The sequence below is a fragment of the Aythya fuligula genome, chromosome 7 (assembly GCF_009819795.1).
Source record: "Aythya fuligula isolate bAytFul2 chromosome 7, bAytFul2.pri, whole genome shotgun sequence".
NCBI lineage: Eukaryota > Metazoa > Chordata > Aves > Anseriformes > Anatidae > Aythya > Aythya fuligula.
Genome location: NC_045565.1, coordinates 34,447,593 through 34,471,253, shown reverse-complemented (window position 1 = coordinate 34,471,253; position 23,661 = coordinate 34,447,593). Strand labels below are relative to the sequence as shown.

The following is a 23,661-nucleotide window of genomic DNA, read 5'->3' as shown; positions in this document are numbered from 1 at the left end:
TGAAGCTTTATGAAGCAGTTTGGTTTCTTGAGATGAAATAGGATCTCAGAAGTATAGTAATTGCTGGAAGATAATGTTGAGCAGTGGGAGGAATATTTCATCATTAAAGAACATCCTGTAGGATCCAGGGATCGCTATGGTAACTGGATGGAGCTGCAGGACTCTGTGCAGACATGCCCCCAAGGAGAGAAGGAAGAGAATGAACGAGAAGAAATTGTTGACTTTCTCTGCCACTTCTTTAAGGACGATTGAAGTTAAGCTGTTTAACATTCAGATGCAGCTGGGTAGTGTCATTACAGCATGGAGTGTGCAGAACTGTTCATCTCTGCATTCAAAAATAAATCTGCAGCAGACTGGGGAGTTGGAAGTCAGTTCAAGTCCCCTGCAGTACTGCTCACATCTGTGGTGTTGAAACAGAAGACAGCTGGAGAAGACTTGTGTGAGCTAGTGCTTAGGGGCAGAAGAAGGAGAGGTAGGGTCAGTCAGAGAAGAGCAAGAACTGGAAACAGAAGGTGTTCACTTGGGCTTGTGCTTCCTTGTATTATATGGTGAATATGTCTGGTATCTAAGTCATATCTAATTATTTGCCTTGTTCATCAGCTCAGGCCCTTTCTACAGGTCTCTCCAAGAGACACGATCTGTTCCCATCATTTCCAAGTAAGACATACTTACCACATTTAGTATAACAAAAAAAACCAGCAAAGGCCTCTGACAGGAAAGGGGGTTGCATTTTACATCTGCCTTGACCTACAGTGGCAAAGATATCTTGGAAGACTTGATCTGAACTAAAGGAGGTTGATCTAAGGGGGGAGGCAGAGCTGGCATTTGCTGAGGAAGTTGGAGGCTGTGCAAGCTTGCTGTAACTCAGCTGACATTGCTTTACTACCCTCAGCTCTGATTGTCATGAACATGCTGCTCCTACCCCTCCCCACTGCCAGGCTGCCTGAGGATACCAATTTCAAGCACAGTGCTTTTAGACATCTTGCCTCAGAAACCTGTTTACATGTAAACTATACATTTGTTTAAGTGACAAATACATTTCTACCATCCAAAATGAGCTCTACTTCTCATTTGCAAGAGAAAAAGATTGAGTAAACGCACCCATGGAAAACCAAGAAGCAAGCCCCCCTTCCTTGTTTCAAAGTAGCAGCTGCCCTCCCTGCACTGGACCTTCCTCCCTCACCAAGTCTTACCTGGAACTGACCCTCTGTCGAACAGTTTGCTTCTGACAAAAGCAAGAAGGTCACAAGCAATGAAAACAAGGCACAAGGTTGCATAAATTTATTTAATAAATAAGAATTTATTTAAAAATAAGCTTTTATTTATTCACAGTTTCAAGTCTGAAAAACATAATACTATTCTCCATCAAATCAAAACACAGCTAAAACCATTCATTCCTGTTGTAAATGAAATACCAGTGATGGCTAATATTTGCAAGGACCTTGCAAAGGTAGAAAGGCACCCATTTTTGTGCAGGACAGTCACTGCAATAAGAGAAACATGTCCACATATTCAACAGGAATCTCCTGGTACAACTTCAGCTCATGTTACTGGTTAAAGTGTTCCAATAAAGCTTTGCTTACAAAGTATATTTCATTAAATATCAAACCAGAGCAACTGTGAGATTACATTTTTATGCAAAATATTTGCCTCACTGCAAAGCCCATTACCTTTAAGAGAAAAATGTGCATTTCTCCAAGATAAGAAATTAAATTTAAAGTTACCCAGAACTCCAACTTTGCATTTCAAACAACGAAATGCTAGTAACCAAACCATTGTGGAACTACCACAGGATAATAAGGATCTCCTGTTCTTTCCCAGGTGTACTGTGTAACAACGTAAGCAATATTCTTATCACCTTTGATAAATCCAAATCCCACATGGGAAAAATTACCACTGATCCCACGTAGATGCAAGGCACTATTTCTGCTCATTCGCAGCACTTCAGTCACTGAACTCCTCCAGTAGCAGCTTCACTACTTTGTGTCAGCTGCTCCAGTAGATTTAGGATTACCTCTATCCGCTCCAGCAGAGTCATGCTTTTGTTAGCAGTTGCACGCAACAGAAGAGAGTAAACTTGCTTGTTTGTTTTAAGAGTTATTTCTTCTTCACTAATGGCCCTGAAAAGGAAACAGATAAAAGCTATTAATCTGACCACAATATTTAATTCTATTAATTAGCAAGGCAATTATTACACAATAACCTTGATGATCATCTCTTTGAAACACCATGGTTGGTGCTTGGGTTTGGGGCTCCTATTTCCTTAGTTCTTCCTTCCTGCCCTTTCACAGCATTGCAGGCAGAACCTCTGCTTACACTGCAGGAGGGATAAGGAGTTCCAGTTTTTCTTCAGCTGCAGTCTGGCCATTTTATTAAGTTACAATCCCAAAGCATGTTGTAAACCCTCCAGTCGATGTCTCTGTGCCAAACCTCTGTATTTTGTCAGAGTTTGGCTAATCTGATCAGGCCAAATGCAAAGAGACACCTGAGCATTCAGATGCTATTTGCTCCTGTGCAGTTGCCTCCCATTTGCTCAGCCCTACAAACCACTACGGACATCAGCTTCCTGTTGAAGTCTGAAGCCCGTGATCTGGCCTCATTCTCTCAAGTTCCATACACCTAAATTACTTCCATGCGACAGAGACTTTTCCATGGCCAAAGCCTTTACACAGAAGAGCTTTTCCCCTTTTCCCAGTCTGCAGTCAGAGCTCCCATTAATGTTTGTCAAAAGGAGAAAACTGATCTAAGTCACTTATCACACAAGTGCCAGCTTCTGCTTCAGCAGCGTCACCCCACGTTTAACATCCAAGACTAGTAACAACCCAAACAAGAAAAAAAATGCTACTACTGGTATTGCAATTAAATCAAGAGTGCATGCATGCAAGTAGCAGTCAGTTTAATTATAAATGCTTCCGGAATTAAAAATTTAATTTGCTTTATCTTTTTTGTAACACTTGGCAGAAATCAGATTCATTTATTAAACAGAACAGGTAGTCAAAAACAATAAAAGCCACTGAAATGCAAAGTATTTCCAGGATAAGCTACAAGAATTCCCAGAACAAAGTATTAATTTCAATTACTTCTTTCCTCCAATTTACACAGCCAAGTTCAGTTATGCTTATGCATTTAACTTCTAGAAGGTAAGACTGATTTCATTCAGTTTTATTGCTAGTCTGCAAGTTTCACTATCAAACAGCTTTACCACATGTTCTGCTCTCTGCCAGAATGCATCCAAGACTCTGCAATAGCATTCGTGAGCTCTAATTTCCTCCTTTTTCAGCTTGCCCATTATTAAAACCCAAGACAGACATCATTTTCTCCTTCTGTAAAGCTGAACTAAGGAAGCATATGGAAAGCCTATACAAGGCACTAGAAAGGTTAAATAAAAAGGTCGTTTTAAGCTGAGCCTCAATCCACTGCTGTTTCAAGAAGCTTAAGACATTACACCAACACTCCCATTTCATGATGCTCGAGTTCAAACTGCAACTGTTCCCTAGGTGCAACCTTCAGCACAAAGCCTCATTCAAGAGAGATTCAGTGGTAAGAAGTAAATGGAGATGAGTTTACACAACACTTGGCCAGGTCGTGAAACCACAGAAGCAAACAGTTTATTCAGTTACCTGGGACATCTACTTGGTTACGTACAGGTTATACTTCAATCCTCTGCTTTTCACATATTCAGATTGCCACCTTGTGGAAACTTTTCTCTGAGTGAATACACCTCAGCCATCACTAAAAGAGCATGCAGACTTTCTTCTAGTCTTGTGTTTTTCTATTTGTCTCCTATCAACAAACAACTTACTGTGCAAGATGAATTCATCTCACAATTTACTGCATCAGAGTAACACTTAACATCAGCAGCATTTCAACGTGATGAATGATTAACAACTTCAAACTTCATCTAGTAGAAGAAATAACAACTGCAGATTGCAGAAGCTACAGCAACATAACACATTTGCTGCTGAGGGGATGAAAGGTGTTCTCAGGATCCCCAAAGCAGAAACGCACACATTCAAACCTAACCAACTGAAGCAATAATGATACAACAAATTACACTGCCACACCTGATCACAGCAACACTTCAAGGTCAACACAAAGAAGATAAGCCACGTGTGGCCGTGTGTGCTCTGAACTCCAGCAGCCAGACTGAAGATTGTTTCTTCTTGCACTCCATTAGGCATTAGAAAGATAACGACGAGCATTTTCCCCACGTACATCCTTCTGCTTACAGCACTACTGATGCACCTACATTTATTCTGAAGCGTTCAGAATGTTCAGCATGTGCCCAGCAATGTTGTCACTGGTACATTTTATTATCAAAATCTACCTAAAGGTAAGTAGTACACAGCAGCTTCTCCCCTCACTACCCTTGAGGTATCCTGCCACAGATGAACACCAAATCAGTAAGACAAAGGACCCATTATAGATGTACCCAACGCACTGAGCAAACACTTCTATTTACAATAAATAGAGTCAAGACAGTGAGAAGTATGCCAGCAGCTTACAGCAGTACAAGTTAAACTGCTTTTTATCTCCATTTACACCTATGAACAGCAAGAGATTTATATCCTACGAAGGATAAGCTAAGTGCTTTATGCTCTCTGATACCTGCAATTTGTAACTGTATTGAGCTTTTTTATACAAAGAAAAAAATTACAACTTATTTTCTTGAATAGAGGCCATTCAGGCTGATTTTTTTTTTTTTTAATCTGCTCTCAGTCCTGGACTCCTATCAGGAAAGGAGAGAAAACTGCTGAGCCTAGGCACACACAGTGAAGGTGTTTCTTGGTCATACCCTCAGTTACACACAAACAAGAAACGTTCAAGCTTTAGGTGATCAATGAACACACCAAGTCTCCCCCAGAAAAGAATCACATCCTTTTGCATATCTAGAAGTGTGCAGTTTGTACAGATTTATGTGCCCAAAGCACATCTACACAACACATATCAAGGTTCAACTTACCCACTCTTCTTTTTGGTTGAAGTTAACAGCTTAATGGATTGCAGGAGAAGGAATGACATTCTAGACTCAAAAATACTAAGTAGCTTCAATACTTCTTCCTTGTTAAGGCCAGTGGAGGAATCGTTAGTGGAGGTATTTTCAGTATTGCTCTCATCTTTACTTATCTACAGAAAGAGAAAAGCAAAAAACTTTGTATCATTTAAGCAGCTAAGTCAACCGAGAAGTAGACAAGCAACACCTTAATCACCAATTGACTGATTTTATGTGAATGCACCACACACAGAAGCAGACAATCAGATAACTTGTCTTCTGTTTACCTGTTCACTCTCTGCTGCAAGCTCTTTTCTGATGAGCTGGAATGCACACTTCGTCTTAACCATAATATCGAGAGCCCCAAACAAAGTCTTTAGTTTTCCAGCACTGCTGTTCTGACCTGAAAATCAAGGACACTATTAATGGCTTATATTCTGGTTTGTGCTTTTTCTTGCATCCAAAAAGACTGAGAGTTCTCATTAAAAAAGCGCATACCATTTTAGTTGAACGAGAAACAGTAAAATAAAAGCCTCTCCTCTTCCAAAGGGGACTATTCTGAGAAGCAGATTACTCCTGCTTTCACGTACAGTTATTTAGAAGTGAAATAAGTTAACAGGATTTTAGAGGACTAATGCAGAAAGGCAGTTCGACTTACTTGCCATCTGGAATTCTGCAAATGCCACTCTTTCCAGCTGCACACGAAGAAACTCACAGGGTGCATCCTTCAAGAGTTGAAAGAGTCTCACTGCTTTACTGTAATGGAGATCAGCAAGTACACGATGTTGTTTCCTCAAATGCTCGTCACCAACCTGCACTCCGAATAGGGTACATAGTGAATGTCAGACAATTTGTATGTTCATGAAGCATCCATTAGAAAAAGTGTTATGGAAAATGTGAGGTACCAACCATTCCCCACCTCATTTTGAAATTGTTCAAAGTATCTGCACACTTCTAGAATACATCACTAGCCCACCACCACTGAAGTTACTGTATTTTCACAATTAACACTAACAAATCCACATCAAGTAGAACCAAGTTAATCATATAAAAAAAAGCTAAAACACCACATGACAATGTAGACTGGCATATCGCTTCCTAGGGCTTTAATAAGTGATTAGCAGACAGCCTTCTACTGGATCGTTAGCAGAAGGATCACAGGAGTGACTTGGAAGCAAAACCAAACGTAAGATAACTCATCAGCAGCCACCTCTATTATTCTAGACAGCTTTGCACATTCAGACTGAAACAAAACTCAAACACTCTATAAAGGACAGGATGGCCAAGGGGCAAGCTCACTTCTTGCTGCTTCCTGTAGAAGGGGAAATAAAGAGGGAGGTAACCATCTCTCCTCCCTGGTAGCCAATGATAGAACACATGGGAACAGCACAAAGCTGCACAAGGGGAGGTTCAAACAAGACATTAGGAAGAAATTGTTAATCTTGAGGGTGGACAAACACTGGAACAGGCTTCCTAGCAGGGTGGTTGATGCCCCACACTAGCCAGTATTCAAGAGACATTTGGATAATGCCCTCAATAACGTTTTCATTAGCTCTGGTCAGGCAATTGGACTCAGTGATCTTCATAGGTCCCCTCCAACTGAACTATTCTATCCTAGTCAAAATTAGCAGCTTATTTGCAGACCAGTGTGAAATACAACTTTCTGGTTAAATCATTTAAATGAAGATATTCTAGCTGCAGGTAGACAGATAAATATCGATCTTCACAAACATCACACATTAAGCATGGAACCTGTACAGAAGAAAAGTGAACAGTTTGTACTAATACCTGATTTCTCAGGCAACTGTGGTACATGGAAGCAAGCCTGTGGTGGATGGTTGCAGCCCGATACTGGCAGAGAGGCTGCCGTGGGGACACCGTATCGACATCACAGTATTTCAAGGACTTCATCATGGCTTCACTAACTTCCTTCTCTATCTACAAGAAAAAACAAAGCCACTTTCATGTTCTAGTTTCAAAGTAATCACACTATGTAGAAGTGTAAGGGTTAAATCTATTAAACAAAACCTATAAACTTTATGACTGAAGCTTTATGGTTTGCAAGAACTACTTCATACAAGATTTTAATCTAATAAACGTTTACAAGTTGTTCCAGTATCAGTTGTCTGCTGTTCAGTTTGTCAAGAAAATAGCTTATTTTATCAGATTTTGTTTCAAATCTTCTTCATTACCTGTTCCTGAGCCTTCCTAGATAAGGGAGCATAATCCTGCTGTAGAGTTGCCATAGTGAAGTACGTTGTAGACAGCTCCCAGTTCACAGAATCCCAAACAGCTGGATGCACGTCTCTCTTGCCGAGTGATCTTAATGCTCTCAGATAGTAGTCAATAGCCTACAGATTGTAAAATAAATGCATTTATAGTTACTGCTAGTAATGGTTATAAATAAAAGCTCATTTCCCTTTACCCATTCTCAAGGAATGATTTCAAAATATGCCTGAGCCTTCTTTAGTATTTTCCTTATGCCCATTTTGGTTATAGTTTCAATCCTGACCAGTGCATTCCTTTCTCCTTTGCATGTACTATTGCCATCTGTTAAATATCAAGATCTGAATGTCACGACACTTCATGTATCAGAGCAATGGAATCAAACCTAAACACTGCCAAACCAATCTATTTCATTTTAAAAACCATTTCTCAGGATAAATACCAAAACATCAGAAGTGCCAGTTACGTTACAGAAAGGGCCAACTTTCAGATCTGTTATTGCAACTGTCCCTCCCAGGTACACTAATTACTTTTTGCACTCTCCTCAGTAATAAGCTATCAAGGGCTATTTAAAATTATTCAAACAGTATTTGAAACAAATCTGTGTCTAAGGAGTTATCTGGTTCCTTCAAGCATAATACAAGTTTAAATGAACCAAAGAGAAATTATGTGGTTTTGTATCCTAGACACATTGTAATAGGGAAGAACGACTAGCCATTAAAAACATGCCACAGGGGACATCCTAGAAAAACAAACTCAGCCTCCTCTAACCAACACTGCAACATAAGAGAGGCAGCTTTAAGGAAAAACACACCCCTACACACCAAACAGCACAAGAAACAAGAAGAGATCAAGCTATTATGTTAAGGCCCATCATAATAAAACAAAGGCACCTCTAAAACATGCCTTTGGTAACTTCCACGTATAATACATTATTCACTACAGCTATTCACTTCATTTTACATATTAAACATGTTGAGGAGACCCCATTATTTTGGGGCAGAAGCTCAGTGCTAGCCATTTTGCTCCTTATTTTTACACTTCCAAAGGGAAACATTCAGGAATGCAATTCCCCTCTACATTTAACTAACATGTCAGAAATAACACGTTACCTTATTATAATAAAGGGCCTCTTCTGGGGAAAACTCTCTTTTGAAGTCACCTTCAGTCGCACAGTGTGCTTGAGCACAAATTCGCATGAGTCTTCCCGTGTTGCACAGCAGGAGAGCAGCATTGGTTGCATCATCAATCGACTCAAAATTCTGAATTCCTTTTTCAAAGCAAGAGAAGCTTTTCTTCCAGAGTTGCTGCTCTGTCGTCGATACGTTCTTACTCACTGAGGTTAAAAATACATGGCTTATCAGCAGTTTAAATTCTCAAAAAATACTGAACAAACATTTCTATTGTTTTCTAACAGGTTTATAAAGATGGTCTTCTAGAACTTAAATGTCATAAAAATATTCTGAAAACCCAATTTCATGGAAAAACAGTTAATACCAGAGGTGCACTACACATAGCATATGTTAGAAAAAATTTTGATAACAACAAAAATTGTAAGTTAGCAGAATAAAACACATTATAAATGCTTTTTCCCCCACTACAGTAATACTCAGGATATGACAACTGCTCCTACGAACCTGCTGTATGAAATAAGCAAGAAGTGATTTTTACAGACAAGTGAAATTCAGTATTAAGGTTTTTACTTCAGCTAAATAGCAGTTCTGCAAAAACATGGTGATGATGAAAAAAATCACCACATTAATCTAACATAGGCTGCTTCAAATATTAGACAGATCACAGAACACACCAGTATTCAGAAGTATTTACACTGAACCACCAGTGTCTAGTTCATTCCAGTTTAAATAACTAGTACTTCTAGACTTTTTTTTTTTTTTTTTAAAAAAAAAAAAGCCAGCCACCAAACAAAAAAAAACAAAACAAAAATTTCTGGAGGGCATTCAACCTATTCTGTAAGAATCTCTCCAAGGCATCCCATTATTCAGTTTAAGTTCAATTAATAAAGTATACAAGCCACATTGATCTCTGGATCATATAACGGACATTAAATTATGATGTCCATTATAAATTATAATGGATGTTAAATCAATAGCATCATTTTTAGAAAAATACTTACTACAAAGATCTTTAAATGTCATCTTTATAATCAGGAATGCTCACCATTTCCCACATTACTACTGCACATAATCATTGTTCTAGCTCAGTGAAACAGTGTGCAGTAAGAAGTAGAAAAAGAATGCTTACCCACTCTTTCAGTCTGCACTGCAGCAGCCTGGTTCATGTAAAATACTCCAATTTCATTCCTGATGTTACCCATCCTCTTCAGCACCTGTACGTGCTGCTCAGGATTTTGCTTTTTTAAATTACTGAAGAGTAAGATTTCATAAGCTGCTTCGTAACATTTACAGCTGACTGAAAGTTGGCATTCCAGGTCTGTAGACAAGTCAGTAGCCCAGGCAAACACTAGAAGACAAAAAACAAAGCCTGCCTGTCAAACAGTAATTCCAAATAAATGCAGGTTTATGATAGTCTAGATGAAGATGACCAAAGTATAAAACTGTCAGGATGACTGCATGATTTCCACACCCAAGCAAAATCTATCCAATAGATAAACAATTTACATCTTCAGTTGGTTTACAGCTCAGGCATGCCATGCACGATCTTGATAACCCCTGTCCTTCTGACAGGCATAAGCTTTCTCCGAATAAAGCAATGAAACATAATGAACAGTGAAATTACTTTGTCTGCCATACAGCTGGATCATGACAGCTCTCTTATATTGGTAGCATACCTTGGCAGCTGGATTCTCTGTGAAGACTGTGTAGTATTTCCTGATCTTCCTTTGTCTGGTAGTTATATTCTTCAAGATACGCTGCTCTGTTGTTTGCGTTTTGAGCAAGCATTAACTGGATATCTCCACAAAGCGTTAAACACTGACAAAGAAATACTAATACTTCAGGAAGCATGCTGGCACAGAGACAACAGTAGGTATCTATTAGAAAAAACACACGGGTGAGGGAGGGGGAAAGAGAAGAGAATCACACTTCAGAAGTTTTGACAGTCTGACAGCTCAATTGGTTTTATGTTACTTGTCACGTTTATTCTCCGTATCCAGACAACACATGTCCTCCTAAGAACTAACCTATTTCAAAATCTTGTTCTACACAGCTGACAGCTTCAGAAGAGTGACTGTTTTGTTAAAGATGAGCAGACTGACAATTACAAATACTAATTTCAGATTTCAATCTAAAACCATGGAAAACCAAATTTCTACAGACCAACTCAAGTCAGATACAGCCTGAAAAATTGTTTTTCAAATGGCACAGCTTAAATTTGAGTCTTTGGAAGACTGAAAAGCTGAAGAATGTTTTGAGTTATAAGCATATTGATGCTCTAAGTAAAGATCGTGTTCTTGTTTTCTATGTGTTCTTTCATATACACGCCCACCACCCTACAAATATGGAAGCAAAACAGCAGTGCTGCAAGCAGTAAGTTGATGACATTTTCTGATTACTTAATGTCCTGAACAGCCTGATTTCCCCTTTTCCATTTTCCTTGGTAATACATCAGGATGTCATTCGTTTTAGAGGAGCATCCGATTCACAGGTGAACGAGTTTGGTATTTCTGAAAAATCTGGTAAACATTTAGATGAAATGAGAACCAGCAGGCATTGCCAGAGTAACCTGCTTGCAGTGGTAGCACTAAGAACACAGAATGCTACCTCTGTCTTGAACCAGGGCTGAATGCTCCCATCTTCAGTGCTCTGAAGTTTAAGATTGGTACCTTAAGTTTATCACTGCATCAAAATAAGAGTATTTTTCCTCCAAACAGAGATGGATGAGTTATTCTTACTACAGCCTTCTCTCCAGAGTACTGAGCTAGACACTTAAACAGGCTTCAGACTTGTCACTGCATGCCACTAGGCTAAATCATGCCGAGGAGTATTTGATATTGTGAAAGGTATGTACAGTCAGCAGCACTGATGACAAACTAACTTACCGTGGCACTGTAAAGCCAGCTTGATGTATCGTAACGCTCTCCCATACTTCTGTAGAATCATAGCAGCATCAGACAGGACATAATAAGCCTTCGATGATTTCAGAATGAGCTGGAGCTTCATTTTATACTGCCATGATCCGGGAATCATTCCTGACTGACTGGAATGCTTACCCTTCTGAAAGGAGCCCACTGTAACACAAACGGAACCTGATCAGTAAGTCTCATGGCCTAAGTCTCAGAAGCCACAGGTGTGGCCCAACTTCACCAGTACACAGGCTGGATGTAAAGTGCCATCATACAGCTCTACACAAGGATACCACCTTGCCTGCTGCTGCATTTTTCTTCTGCAAAATGGGCTCAACACATGGAACTTTTCCATTTATTTCACCTAACAGGATGCTAAAATACAGTGAGTAGAGTGCCAGTGCAGCTAACCTCCCATGTTCTGAACAGCTTTTGAAACACTGGTGCAACAACCAGGACTCTTCCATACAGTAGCAGTAGAAGAGAATTAGTAAGTCACAGGCATAATTTGCTGTGTTTTCTGCCAAATCCCTTTGATATGTTCTGTTTTTTTTTATTAACATCTCAAACTAAGGAAGTCTCCAACATCAAGGGAGCTGATAACCTAGTCATTCCTACAAGCAAGGCCAATGCCCTTCTCACACTAGCTCCAAGACGTCCTCAGCATAAGACGAAGAACATTCCTTCTTTGGTGCTGCAGTAATTATGGAACCAGAAAGAACAAGCCACTGACTTTAAGCACATTAGAGGTCCTGATGCCAAGGGACTGAACTTTGCTGTCCTGACAAGCAAGTCTGAAGCAGAATAAGAGGCTAAGTAAAATTCTGAGGATCTGTGCAATATTTACATCCCACATTACTCAGGAAACACTTGTTTTTAAATAAAAAAGTTATCATGTGGGCACTCTCCTTTCCAGCTGGCAAGCAGCTGCAATGTGTCATCAGCTCCAAACAGCAGAGACAGAAGATAGAGCCTGGCTGCAGCTGAGCTGAAATCAGCACACTGTTCTTACTGAGCTGACCCCAGTCAAATTTTTCCAGTAGATCTTGGTAAAAACTAATCATATATTCCACATTAGCAGTACTGTGCAGAATTCACGCAAGCTCAATGCATCTGAACAACTCTATCAGAAACTTGCATTCTGTGGTCAAATATCTGATATAAACTACGAAAGCATTAGTACATCTCCAGGTCATTAACATTCATGAAAAAAAATTTGGAATAGAAATAAACAAAGAAGAGAGACTACTGAAACTAAAGCAACACACCACCACCCCCCAAAAAAATAACACGCACCCTACAGACAACTTACAGTGCTCCCCACACCAAATCTACTGAGGCCCAAACTACTAAGTCCTTACGGAAATCATCTGGAAGCCACAACTAAAGATCCAACAACATCATGTGTTTAAACAATAAAAGATGCTTTGATATGCAAAGTCTCCCAAATGCACTATTCTCTTTGTATTTAAAAAGAGAATAGACCACGTCCTCTAATTTTGTTTTTATGCAGTATGTATTTTTTTGCTTATACAACAGTGTAATTAGCAACCTACAAGTCTGTTTTGACAAACAAAATAGAGTAGCAGCAGTTTGTGTTGGTACTTGAAAGGTCTTATTTGCACAACAATACAACTTACTTTTGTCTAAAAATAAGGCCATCTGTTTTTCCAGACACTCAGGACCACCACTGGTGGATTCATCTTCATATTTCAAAGGGATTGGTGTGCTGGGGTCAGCTGCAGGAAGGTCACTCTCTTTTTTAACACTGCTGTCAACAGACTTCAAACCCTACAAGAAGAAATGCTTTAATTCACCTTGAAAGCAATACTGCACAAATACTGAAGACACCAAGAATTGTGTACCAGCTGAAATACTAATAGAAATATGACAGTAAGCTTACCTCCAGGACATAGCTAAGCACCAGCCGGCAGCGTTCCTCAGTGCCATGGCAGACAGGAAATGTACAGCTAGGCTTGATGGAGGGGGGCAACAGGGGAGAAACAGGAAAAGAACAGAAGTTCAAAATACAAAATATCAAAGTTAGCAGCCAGAAAAAACAATTAACAGATTGCAGTAATAGGCTTCTATTACTAAAACTAACAGGTAACTGAATTTTGATAACAAAGCTTGCTGCATCACAGCTTTCAAGAAACCCCTTAAAAATCTACAATTTCACTTACACGTATTCGATGAACAGACTTGTATTTTTCTGGTACTGATAACTCTCCAACAGATTTGATTATAGCCACTGCTTTATTGTCATCTGGTGGATCAGAACTGTTACTGTAAGAACCGTTTTCATCACTGTCTGGCATTTCTTCTTCTTCTTCACTATAACTTTCATCAGAGTTTCCATTTATAGGGAAGTCTGTACTGTCTTCTTTTTTAGGTTCATCCAACTGAAAAAGCTCTGATAACATGTAGTTTGCTGAAGCAATTATCTTTTTAAATAAGGAAAGAAAAATCAGTGATTTGTTTTCAAGTTAAGTTTTTCTGTTGATGGGCAACATCAATATAATTTGTCTTAGGCTGTATTTACAGGTAATCAACCACCTAACTGTACTGTTTGCTCCTTAGACTATGTTCTCATGGTGTTTGACCATGTTTCAGTGCTAAATTTTTAAGCAACACTTACGCTGTCTTCACTGATTTATGTCGTCAACAATTTGTATGTGCACACAGACCCTGCAGTCAAGCTTGCCCACATTCGTTTTCACCCACCTTACATATGAAAATGAAAGATGAAATCCCCCAACTTCTAGAGAGCAATAATATTCCTTACAAGAAGTTCTAAGCTGTTTTCTTTCTACCTCAAGTTTACTCACAGCCTAAATTCTTGCTCAGATAGCTCTCACATTCCTATGACAAGAGGAATTTTTGACACTCAGAGATGAGTCACACTGCATCAAGTCTGCTAGAAAATTTGGGTCAGATCTGGTTAAAAAAATACACCACACATACTGCCTTAAAGTGATCACATTTTAGGCACCTGGACCTCAAATTGGCCTGAAAAGTTTAAGTGCCTAGGCTCCACCTCAACTTAAGGACTCCTGCATACCTCAAGGATTATCCAAACATTAAGCAATAGATTTCAGGCTTCAAGTTTTGGATTTAGGCATCCTAACAGGGAGGGATTCGACTGCCAAAAGAGACTTTTCCATTGTATTTACACAAAGATACATGAACACATTGTTCTTACTTGAGGATGTCTGCCGTTGTCCAGTAACTTAAGACAATTAAGAAGCAGTGTTCTGATAGTGCCATAGTGCTTTTTGTTCTGGTTTTTCTTCAGCATCATATTGCAAGCAACTCTAAAAGAAAAAGTTGAACAAATCAGTGACCCCAGGACAATTTCTTTGTGTTAGAAGGAAACAAAATATTTGAAGCAAGTTTAAATCTTTAAAGTTATTTAAAAACTCACTTGTACAGAAGAATGGCCACTGGCATTGTAAAAGGATTTTGGTATTTGTCTTCTGTTTCTTCACAAAGGGTGGTTAGGTCATAGAGCTTTACGATATCACTCCCACTTGCTGAAAGGCAAGACATTTCATTGATCAGCATGACATGAACATATATATATTTTTTTTATTTTAAGTTTATCTAAATTTACTTACCCTTAAATAACCAGTAAGTATGTCCTTCTTTGGTGCAATTTGATTTCAGAAAAGATAAGATATTTTGAGCAATATCTTTTATCACTTTGGTAGAGAAATTAGAGTTTTCTAAATTGGGAATATCTTCAGTCTTGATCATTTCATATTTCTGCAAGGAACACATTTTAAAAACACGATAAGGAGGCTTTTCTGCTACTACCACACCCAAATCTACAGGTCAATGTCTCTATTAACTGCTTAAAGAAACAGTCTACTATTATGATACAGCGTCAAAGTAATTTTTATGACTTCAGCTTTTATTGAGCAGTGCTATCAAGATATGCTTGCTTTTAAGGAGAGCTCACTGCTATAATAAACTTATGACTACATAGAGACCAAAAGGTGAGAAAGAAGCTGTGCAGTTACAACATCTACCCACTACTTCAGTGAAACTTAGTCAGCAGCTACATGCTACCAGGTGCAACAAATGAACCCGGCTGGTATCTGTAGGCTATCGTAAAACAGTAAATATAATCAAAACTTAAAAAGCATGCAAGTGAAAAATCACAGGTTCTAAGATGCAAGAAAATGGTTTATTTCTGCAGCTAATTTTTTTGGTCTTCAAACATCTGTGCAAGTAAGAATCTTACATGCATGGAAGAGAGGAAAAAAGAATAAAATGCAGAACGAGAAGCATTCACACAAAGTTTTTTAATCTTTGTCAGAACAGTGAGATTAGAAAGAAACCTATTACAACTGCAACAATCTCAGAAACTGAAGCAGGCATAAAGCCAAGAGCCAGGCTTACCTGAACAATTCCATTAACATGAAAGCACATCACAAGCTCTGGTACATTGCATATTAAGTTGTCCAACCAATAGTCAATTCCTGTTAACACATTTATTGGCTTGTTGTTATCCCTAGAAGCAAGTATTTCCAGTGTTATTTAAATCCCTGTTTACGCTCCAGAAAACAAGGTATGTTTACTAATGGGATTTAAGTCACCTTAGTGGAAGAATATTAAATCAATTATTTGTGAATTGTTTTAAGATGACAAACAAGGAGTTGCATCAAATAAAACAAATGTAGTGATCTCTCCAATAGAATACATTCACATTCCCTCAGCAGTTTTGAGTTTTTGCCTACACTTAGATTGAAGCTTTAACAAGCTTCACATGTCACACTATTACCAAAATAGTAAGTACTTCTAAAGGAATGGCAGCATTAGCAGCATCTAATTATAGTGCAAGCCTTCTTCCAGACCTTCCAAAATTCCTTTCAAAGCAAGATTGTTCATTTCTAGATGTGTCTTAAAAAGATGACAAATACACCAAGTATGTTTCAAGTTCTTGCTCATTCTCTGCCTATGCACGAGCAGAAACAGAAAGACCAATAACCAAGTAATCATCATACAGCATTTTTGAACAGAAAACAGTCAAAGCACACAAGTACTATTGTCACAAGTTTTGAGTACTTATGAAGTGCCTAACTAGCAGTTATTGAAATTCAGAATTCCAGTAAATGGTACTGTCATCTCTTATAAAAACAGCAATAGAAGAAGTTATGGACATAGCGTTTTAACATTCAAATGCACACTAATGTGAGGAAAGATTGCAAACAGCCACTACTTTCAAATAAAGATTTAGACCTAGAAAAAAAGCAGCAGAATATCTCACGTCCCAGTGCAGTAGCACAGCTATGAGACATCCTGTTTACCAGCACTTCATAATGCCATTGCCATTTAAGTCTAAAGCATGAATTTTCTTCTTTAAACTGCGTGTAAGAGTTAAGAAACACAAGACCAGCAGACAGTTAAAGAGGAAAGCAAAGCAAAACTCAGTCAAGGCTGGCACATACAAACTTGTTAACTTCAAAATTCACCTGAGACGCAAGCTCACAGCAGGGTATCTCCCACCTCCAAATATAGGCATGTTTGATCCTACTAACATGTGGATGTCTTCGAAGGTCCACAAGATGTTACGGACAAAGTCATTTTTAAGTCCCTTCATTAAGAGAAAAAACGGTCTATAAATCACTGGTATAAACACACGTTCTCTGTGACAATCTGCAGAATTACAAGAAAGCAAGATGCAAAAGCAGCAAATAAAGGACAGCACAAAATGAACTATGCTATGCAGTCACGTTAACTTAAAAGACTGAGATCACAGATGCCACAAAAGCTACTTCTACAGGGGACTTAGCTTTTCTCTTGGCTCCAATTTAGACCAAATTTTTTAAAGTGTTGAATTAAATTGGGACGGTTGTGTTTGAGCTCAAATTTCACATATAGCATACCTGACTGTTTTCCCCGTCATTGAACAAAGTAGTCAGGTTTTGTTCTTTGGGGGCTGAGGCCACATGCCCCACTATATATGAGGGTTCAAGAGGCACACTTCCCTGTGAAGAGCACAAGGATAAGGAGTGATTCTGCTGCTGACGTAAAGCTAGGCCATAGAAAAAGATTATATATTCTGAACAACAAAAGCACAGGAAGCAGAAACCTTCACCTCCACCGTCTTTAAATAACACATTCAACTATAAAAAGCCTTTAGTCAGTGACTAGAACGCTTCTTTAGCTATGGCTAGTACCAAAACTTTTTTTTTTTTGTATTCTGATAGGCCTTAGAAAGTTTTTATAGAAATGCTATTACCCCAGAATCTGCACTATATTATCAACCTTGAGAATGTAAATCCTCTAGGCTGACATCTTGTAAAGAAGTCTAAAAAGAGTCACTGCACAAATGCACACAGCTTTTTTACAACAGAGTCTGCTTTGTCAATTAATTCCTAAAGAAGGTGAGAAAGAAAAGTAGCCCTTTTGGTAGGAGCATCGAAGTACTGAACTATTTCTCCACTTTAAAATATTATTATATCAGAACACATACAGTTATAATTTTATGACTAACGCAGGTTAGAGCCTTCATTAACTTAACTACCCAAATCACTTGGCATACCTTGTGGTAATACTGTTTACCATAGTAATTGTAATCTAGGTATGCTTAATACAACAGATATTTTGGCCTCTCAAAAATGTAATTCCTATAGTGCATTATTCAAAGAAGAGAGAAATTTCCTATATTCCTAAATAAGCTTAGCCACAGATAAACCCTGGATTAAAGCCCAGCTTGTTGTATAAACACATAACACAAATGGAAGGGAGCTGTATCATCTCACAGCAAGTATTGTATACATTAACTGTTTTGCAAATATTTTCACAGATCCATATTTTGCCCATCAACAATAAATTCAGGGACAGAGAATTTATTTTAATGGCAAACTAAAAAACCCAAAAGCTCAGAGCCTTAAGATTCTCTACACACCACCTAGCTATCAAGTTTTCCTACTTCCATGTGAAATCGTTGATAACTACTCTTATCTATATGTAGTCCTTCAGAAATAGGTATATATGTGTATATGTAAAATGTGTATAAATATAGATTGAGTACTACAACGACAGAAAAAAGTTACTTCTGAAATTTGGAGCGCTGAAACACTGGCATGAGCTAAAATGCATGTACTGACAAGATCTAATGCCTTAGTCCTGCCTCTCAGACAAAAGTTAGTAGCACCTCTGAAAACCTGTAATAATCAGTATTCTATAGGGAATACAAATACTCTCTATGAAAGCTCGTGTGTCCTTTAAAATGCTATTATGCTAACCTGGTTAGAGGCACCTGGATCTTCAGATAACGAAGAAGGCATTTCAAATGGAGCTGGCCAGGAGGCCCGTCCTGCTTCATCACCCTCACCTGGAACAGGACCCTCCTGGTGCTGTTTTGAACTGGAAGGAACAGGCTGAGCAGCTCCATCACCATTAATGCTGACAAAACATTAAGAAGTGAACAATACACAATGAGAATGTGCTACACAATTTAAGTTTGATGCAGTAGTCTCAGACAGCTTTGGTAATGTGCTTAAAGATTGGTATATTGACCAGATTTACAGCATAGTGGCAGCTGTCACTATACCTAGCATGTTTCTTTCAAATCAATTTAAGTTTTCAGAAGGAGTATTGAGATAGGACATTAAGTCACATTGCAGTATTTTAGAATACTACAGTATAAAATAAGCAATGCCTATTAAAAACATTTACATGTTATTTCACGATCTCATTCCGCAGTTTCCTGCGTATAAAGCAGTAAATAAGACAGACCAATTCTAACATTTACTTCAAGAGAGGAACTGAGGCAGAAGTTGGTGCAGAATTCAGCACTCATGCAGACGTAAAGTTACCTGTAATACAAAAATTTGGAAAGTATAGCCTTCTGGTACCAGTGTTCTTTACTCTTCTTTTTTCGTTGCCACTTCTGATCAATCAGCCTTTGATAAAACTCTTTCAGCCACGTCCAGTCCCCTGTCTAGTCAATATCATAAATATAGAATTAATATCAAGAAAGATCTGCAAATTAAACTAAGTACATTATTGCAACTGAAAATTACTCCAAGGCTAAATTTTTGAATTGCTCATTTATTGAAAATGTATCTTCTGGAAAAGTTATGTTCCAAAGAAGTCAACGTTTAAGGAAGTCAGATACAAGGCAAAAAGACTACATAGTAACAAACGATTAGTGATAAAATTAGTGAAATAGCACAGCAATATAGAGGCAATGATAAGGAAGACTGACATGGAATTTTAATTTTACAATACTGTAAATAGAAAGACGTCAGATTCTCCACTGCAGTTACTGGTTAAACCAATTGCTGCAGAATAGCAGCATATGCTTCAAGTAGATCTTCAGTACTAGCATATGGTTCTCAGAAGTTTTGCTACAGATATGCTTTCTTGCTGGCTACACTATTCCCAAAATAATGCATTTTGACCATATGGCATACTTAAAACAACACAAATGTTAACCTGAGATGATCTCATGAAGAGTTCTTGAATATCTAGCTCATCCAACAAGAGCGTCCGCCCAATGCGATGCACTGCCATGCTCACGTGTGACTTGCTGTATGGTATCTTCAGAAGCTTTTTAATATTCTTGCAGAAGAAAAGAGAACAAAGATTACATTCCATATAATTATACTTCATCATAAAATCACAATTCTCAGGGAACTGGAAGCAAAGAACACACTCCTAACATTGGAGTTTGGACAAAGATCTGAGTAACAAGCTGTCCAAAATAAACACAGATAAGTGAGTGTGTATCTCTTTTTCTTCCTCTGAATCATCTAAGTTCTGCAAAGTGTTTCAGCAGACCTATACTTTTCCTCACAGAAAAACTTTCCTACAAAGATGACAGAAGCCATGACAGTACTTTACGATAAAGTCATAAAACACAGAACTTTGAATGACATAACTTCCAACTATACATACCTCTGAATCAGACACAACGTCCACATCATTGCCAATGGAGTCAATGAAGTCATACGCCATCCCAAAGCTACAGAGAGCAATACAGGTTAATTTAAATGCAATGTCACATTAAACACAGACCTCCTTGTTCTCCAAAGGAGGTCAACCCTCTGAAAACTTTTTCCTTAATAAAAAGTAGAGTCTAGCTAAACATTACCAGGATCGGTGAGATCTAAAGTTAGTTAGCAAAACCATTTTGACATCCCACAAGTTCCCCAAATACATCATTGGAAGTGCTTAAATCTGAGTTCAAAATATCCTAAAAAGCTGTTTTGTTGAAATCAAGGCAATCTCAAACATTAAACAAGTTGTGTACCACTTAAAATTTAAACCGCAAACTGCTAAGTTTCACTAGCTAGCTGACTGAGCATGAATTTGCTTGATCAGCACCGATTTAGGAATTATTTCTGAACTCCATGAACTCACCTCGTTCAACTAATTAGCAAACACAGAGGATTGGACTTAAACATCTTTCAATGCCCCTTCCAAACCTTAACGTTCTGTGAAACACCCGTACAGAAGGGTGACACTGCTTTTTTGAGCTCGCCCCTTATATTATCGTATGGGTTCACTGATAAGAGTATGAAGGTGTTTTTTTTTCTTATTAGTTTATTTCTTAGATTAAAAATATAAGCCGAAGAAGCTTAAAATATAAGTTAGCTTATTTCTAAAGCTCCCGAACAGCTGTAAGTGGGCTCCTTGGCTACCCAGGGGTACTGGATTTGTCCCATTTCCATCCCTGACGGAAAGCAGAGCAGCTAGCTGAATCAGACTCCTTTCCAATCAACTGACAGCAGCCAACCAGAGAAACACGTGAAGCTGGTGTCACTTTAAGATAAATCTTTAAAAAAGTTAAGATCTATCAGTAAAATTGGTGTTATTAATCGTTTAGAAAGGAAGCAAGGTTACAGCATAGAGAGCGGGTAATGAAGAAGTAGGAGAAGTGTCCAGAAAAGGCAGCATGCAGTTGTTATAAATAGAGTCTTTACTAAGAATTCTGCAGGGTCTGAGCTCGCTGGTAGATTTATCATTAAAGACAGACCAAAAAAAGCCAATTCTGGCGCACCCACCTCGAGAAAGGCGTGCTCTTCTTGCTGCTGCCCAGGATGGCCGTGCCCGCCGGCCCCAGCCGGGCGCTCTCCCTCAGCCAGTTGGCGGGGGGCAGCTTCAGGTCGGTTTTCTCCTGCAGGCGGGCGAAGGCGGCCTGCGGCGGGGCGGAGGAGTACTTCACCACAGCGCTGCTCTTCACCGCCAGCGAGCCCTGCGCCCCGGAGAGAGGCTCCGTTTAGAATTACCGGCAATTACCGCCCGCACCCGTCATTAAGAGCCTGCCCTGCCGCTGCCCGGCCCCGTTAGGTACCTGCTTGGGCTCCTCCGCCTCACCTCCCCGCGGGGCCGCGGCCGGCCCGGGGCGGCGGGGCTCCGCCATCTTGTGCCCGCCGCGGGGCTCCCTCCGGCGGCGGGGGCACGGCCCCGGGGTGACGTCACGGCTCCACGTCACGGCGCCGCCGCCGCCTCTCGCGCGCTTCCCCGTGAAGTCCCAAGAGGCGGCGGAGGGCGGGAGGCGGCCCCTAGGGGGCGGGGCGGAGAGAGGGGGGGAATCGCGACATGTCGGCGCTGTGTCGAGCTGAATTAGGCTCGTTAGGGGTGAAAAAGCCCCACAAAGTCACCTGGTTCTAGCACCAGTGTCCCCACTGAGCCGTGTCCCCAAGCACCACGTCCAACCCCTCCTGGAGCACCCCCAGGGACGGTGCCGCCACCACCTCCCTGGGCAACCCGTCCCAACGCCTGGCTGCTCGTCCTGAGGAGAAATGTTTCCTAATTTTCAGTCTAAACCTCCGCTGGCACAACTCAGGCCATTCCTTCTGCCCCTATCTCTAGTTACCCGTGAGAAGAGGCCGTCCCCAGCTCCCCACACCTCCCTTCCAAGCAGTAGCAGCGAGCAATGAGGTCTCCCCTCAGCCTCCTCCAGCCCAAACACCCCCAGTGCCCTCAGCCACTCCTCGCAGGAGTTTTGCTCCAGGCCCTTCACCAGCTTCACAGCTCTTCTCTGGACACATTCCAGGGCCTTGGTGTTGTAGTGAGAGGCCCAGGACTGAACACACTGAAAGGACAGGCCATCTGGGCATGCAGTGGGGCTTTTGGGCATGCTGAGAGGGTGCAGCGTTAGGGAAACCATCTGGAAACCTACAGGCACCCTAGGTACGGGGTAACAAGCTGTGGCATGCTGGCCTCAGCTTGCACTCCAAATTTGGCAGAGGCTTAGCTGTGAAGTGTTAAGTGAATTACGCCATGAATAGCACCCACAGGCTTTTCCACACTCATCATTCATTGTATTTCTATTACGTGGTATTGAGCCTTCCCTATGCCAAAGCCACAGGTTTTTCATGTGACACCTGCATGCCACAAGAGAGTACAGTTGGTGACTGGTCCAGAAGTCAGTTGCACAAATTCTGGCTGGCTGGCATCATCCCCCAAACAATACACATAGAGCCAGTGGGCAGGGTCTGCCTTTCTTTAGTGGGGTACTTCTCTGTCCTGCCACTGATCCTCATTGAGCTTAGGTGGCCTTAAATGTCCTTGAATTTATTCCATTCTCTCAAAATTCATTGAACATGACCTGAAGATTTGAAAATTATTAGGCAACTTGACAGACTGCAGTTGCATAAGTCTCGTTTCCCTTGTAAGCCAAGCTAAACCAGTCTAATGTTGCATATTTTTACTAGCGCAAAGTGTATGTCTTGGCAATCATGCCATAAATAACATCAATATGTTTTTGTATAAAAACATATGTATACAATTTATTGAATTTATAACATTTCTTTAAAGTACTATTTCAAAGCAGTTTCAGTCAAACCTTTATTGAATTGGACTTACGCCTACTGCCATTGCAGACAGGAAGAACACATAATTATTTATTCCTTAGTTTCTTTGGAGTCCGTTTATAGTGTCTAAGTTTCATCTTTAAATTTATATTTTTTACCTTTATTCATATCTTAGTGGAAATCAGCTGTAAATATGTAAGTATTGCAGTCCTTCAGGGAAAAAAAAAAATGGAAAAAAGGGGAAAAACTAAAGAGCTACCACTGGGTATTTAAAGCTAAAGTGCTGTTTGTTTGAGTTTGCAATAATGGGCCTCAAGTTATTGAATCTGAAAATAACTAGAACAGAATGAAAACAAACTGTAGGCTCAATCCCTGTCTTTCACATTCTTCATTATCCTTCTCTGGTTGTTCTGTCACTGACTTCTTTGGTCTTAAAAATAGCATGAGCTATCTGCATAGCCTTGTGATCTGATCCTGGCACACATCAGTACAGTTCATTACACTCAAGGCTGAGAAGACAATGCAATCACCTAAGACTTTCAACACATGTTGATCTTACAGTGTGTTTACAGTTGTTTTTTTTTTTTTTTTTTTTTTTTTTTTTTTCTTGACCTCAATTGCAT

General features: G+C 39.7%; 1 protein-coding gene across 1 annotated transcript; it reads right to left on the bottom strand.

Moving 5' to 3' along the window:
• Positions 1-1,291: 1,291 nt before the first annotated feature.
• EDRF1 (erythroid differentiation regulatory factor 1) lies at positions 1,292-21,642 on the bottom strand. The gene is made up of 25 exons (XM_032191243.1): positions 21,574-21,642; positions 21,284-21,474; positions 20,175-20,241; positions 19,713-19,838; positions 19,091-19,215; positions 18,518-18,677; positions 17,153-17,254; positions 16,739-16,860; positions 15,666-15,777; positions 14,879-15,026; positions 14,686-14,794; positions 14,464-14,575; positions 13,445-13,705; positions 13,165-13,236; positions 12,902-13,052; positions 11,238-11,426; positions 10,029-10,229; positions 9,482-9,700; positions 8,332-8,555; positions 7,186-7,344; positions 6,782-6,931; positions 5,652-5,805; positions 5,281-5,396; positions 4,964-5,127; positions 1,292-2,120 (listed from the first exon to the last, which is right to left on the bottom strand). Exons 1-25 carry the CDS (start codon positions 21,640-21,642, stop codon positions 1,949-1,951), a joined length of 3,675 nt encoding a protein of 1,224 aa, XP_032047134.1. The 3' UTR covers positions 1,292-1,948.
• Between the last annotated feature and the right edge of the window lie 2,019 nt (positions 21,643-23,661).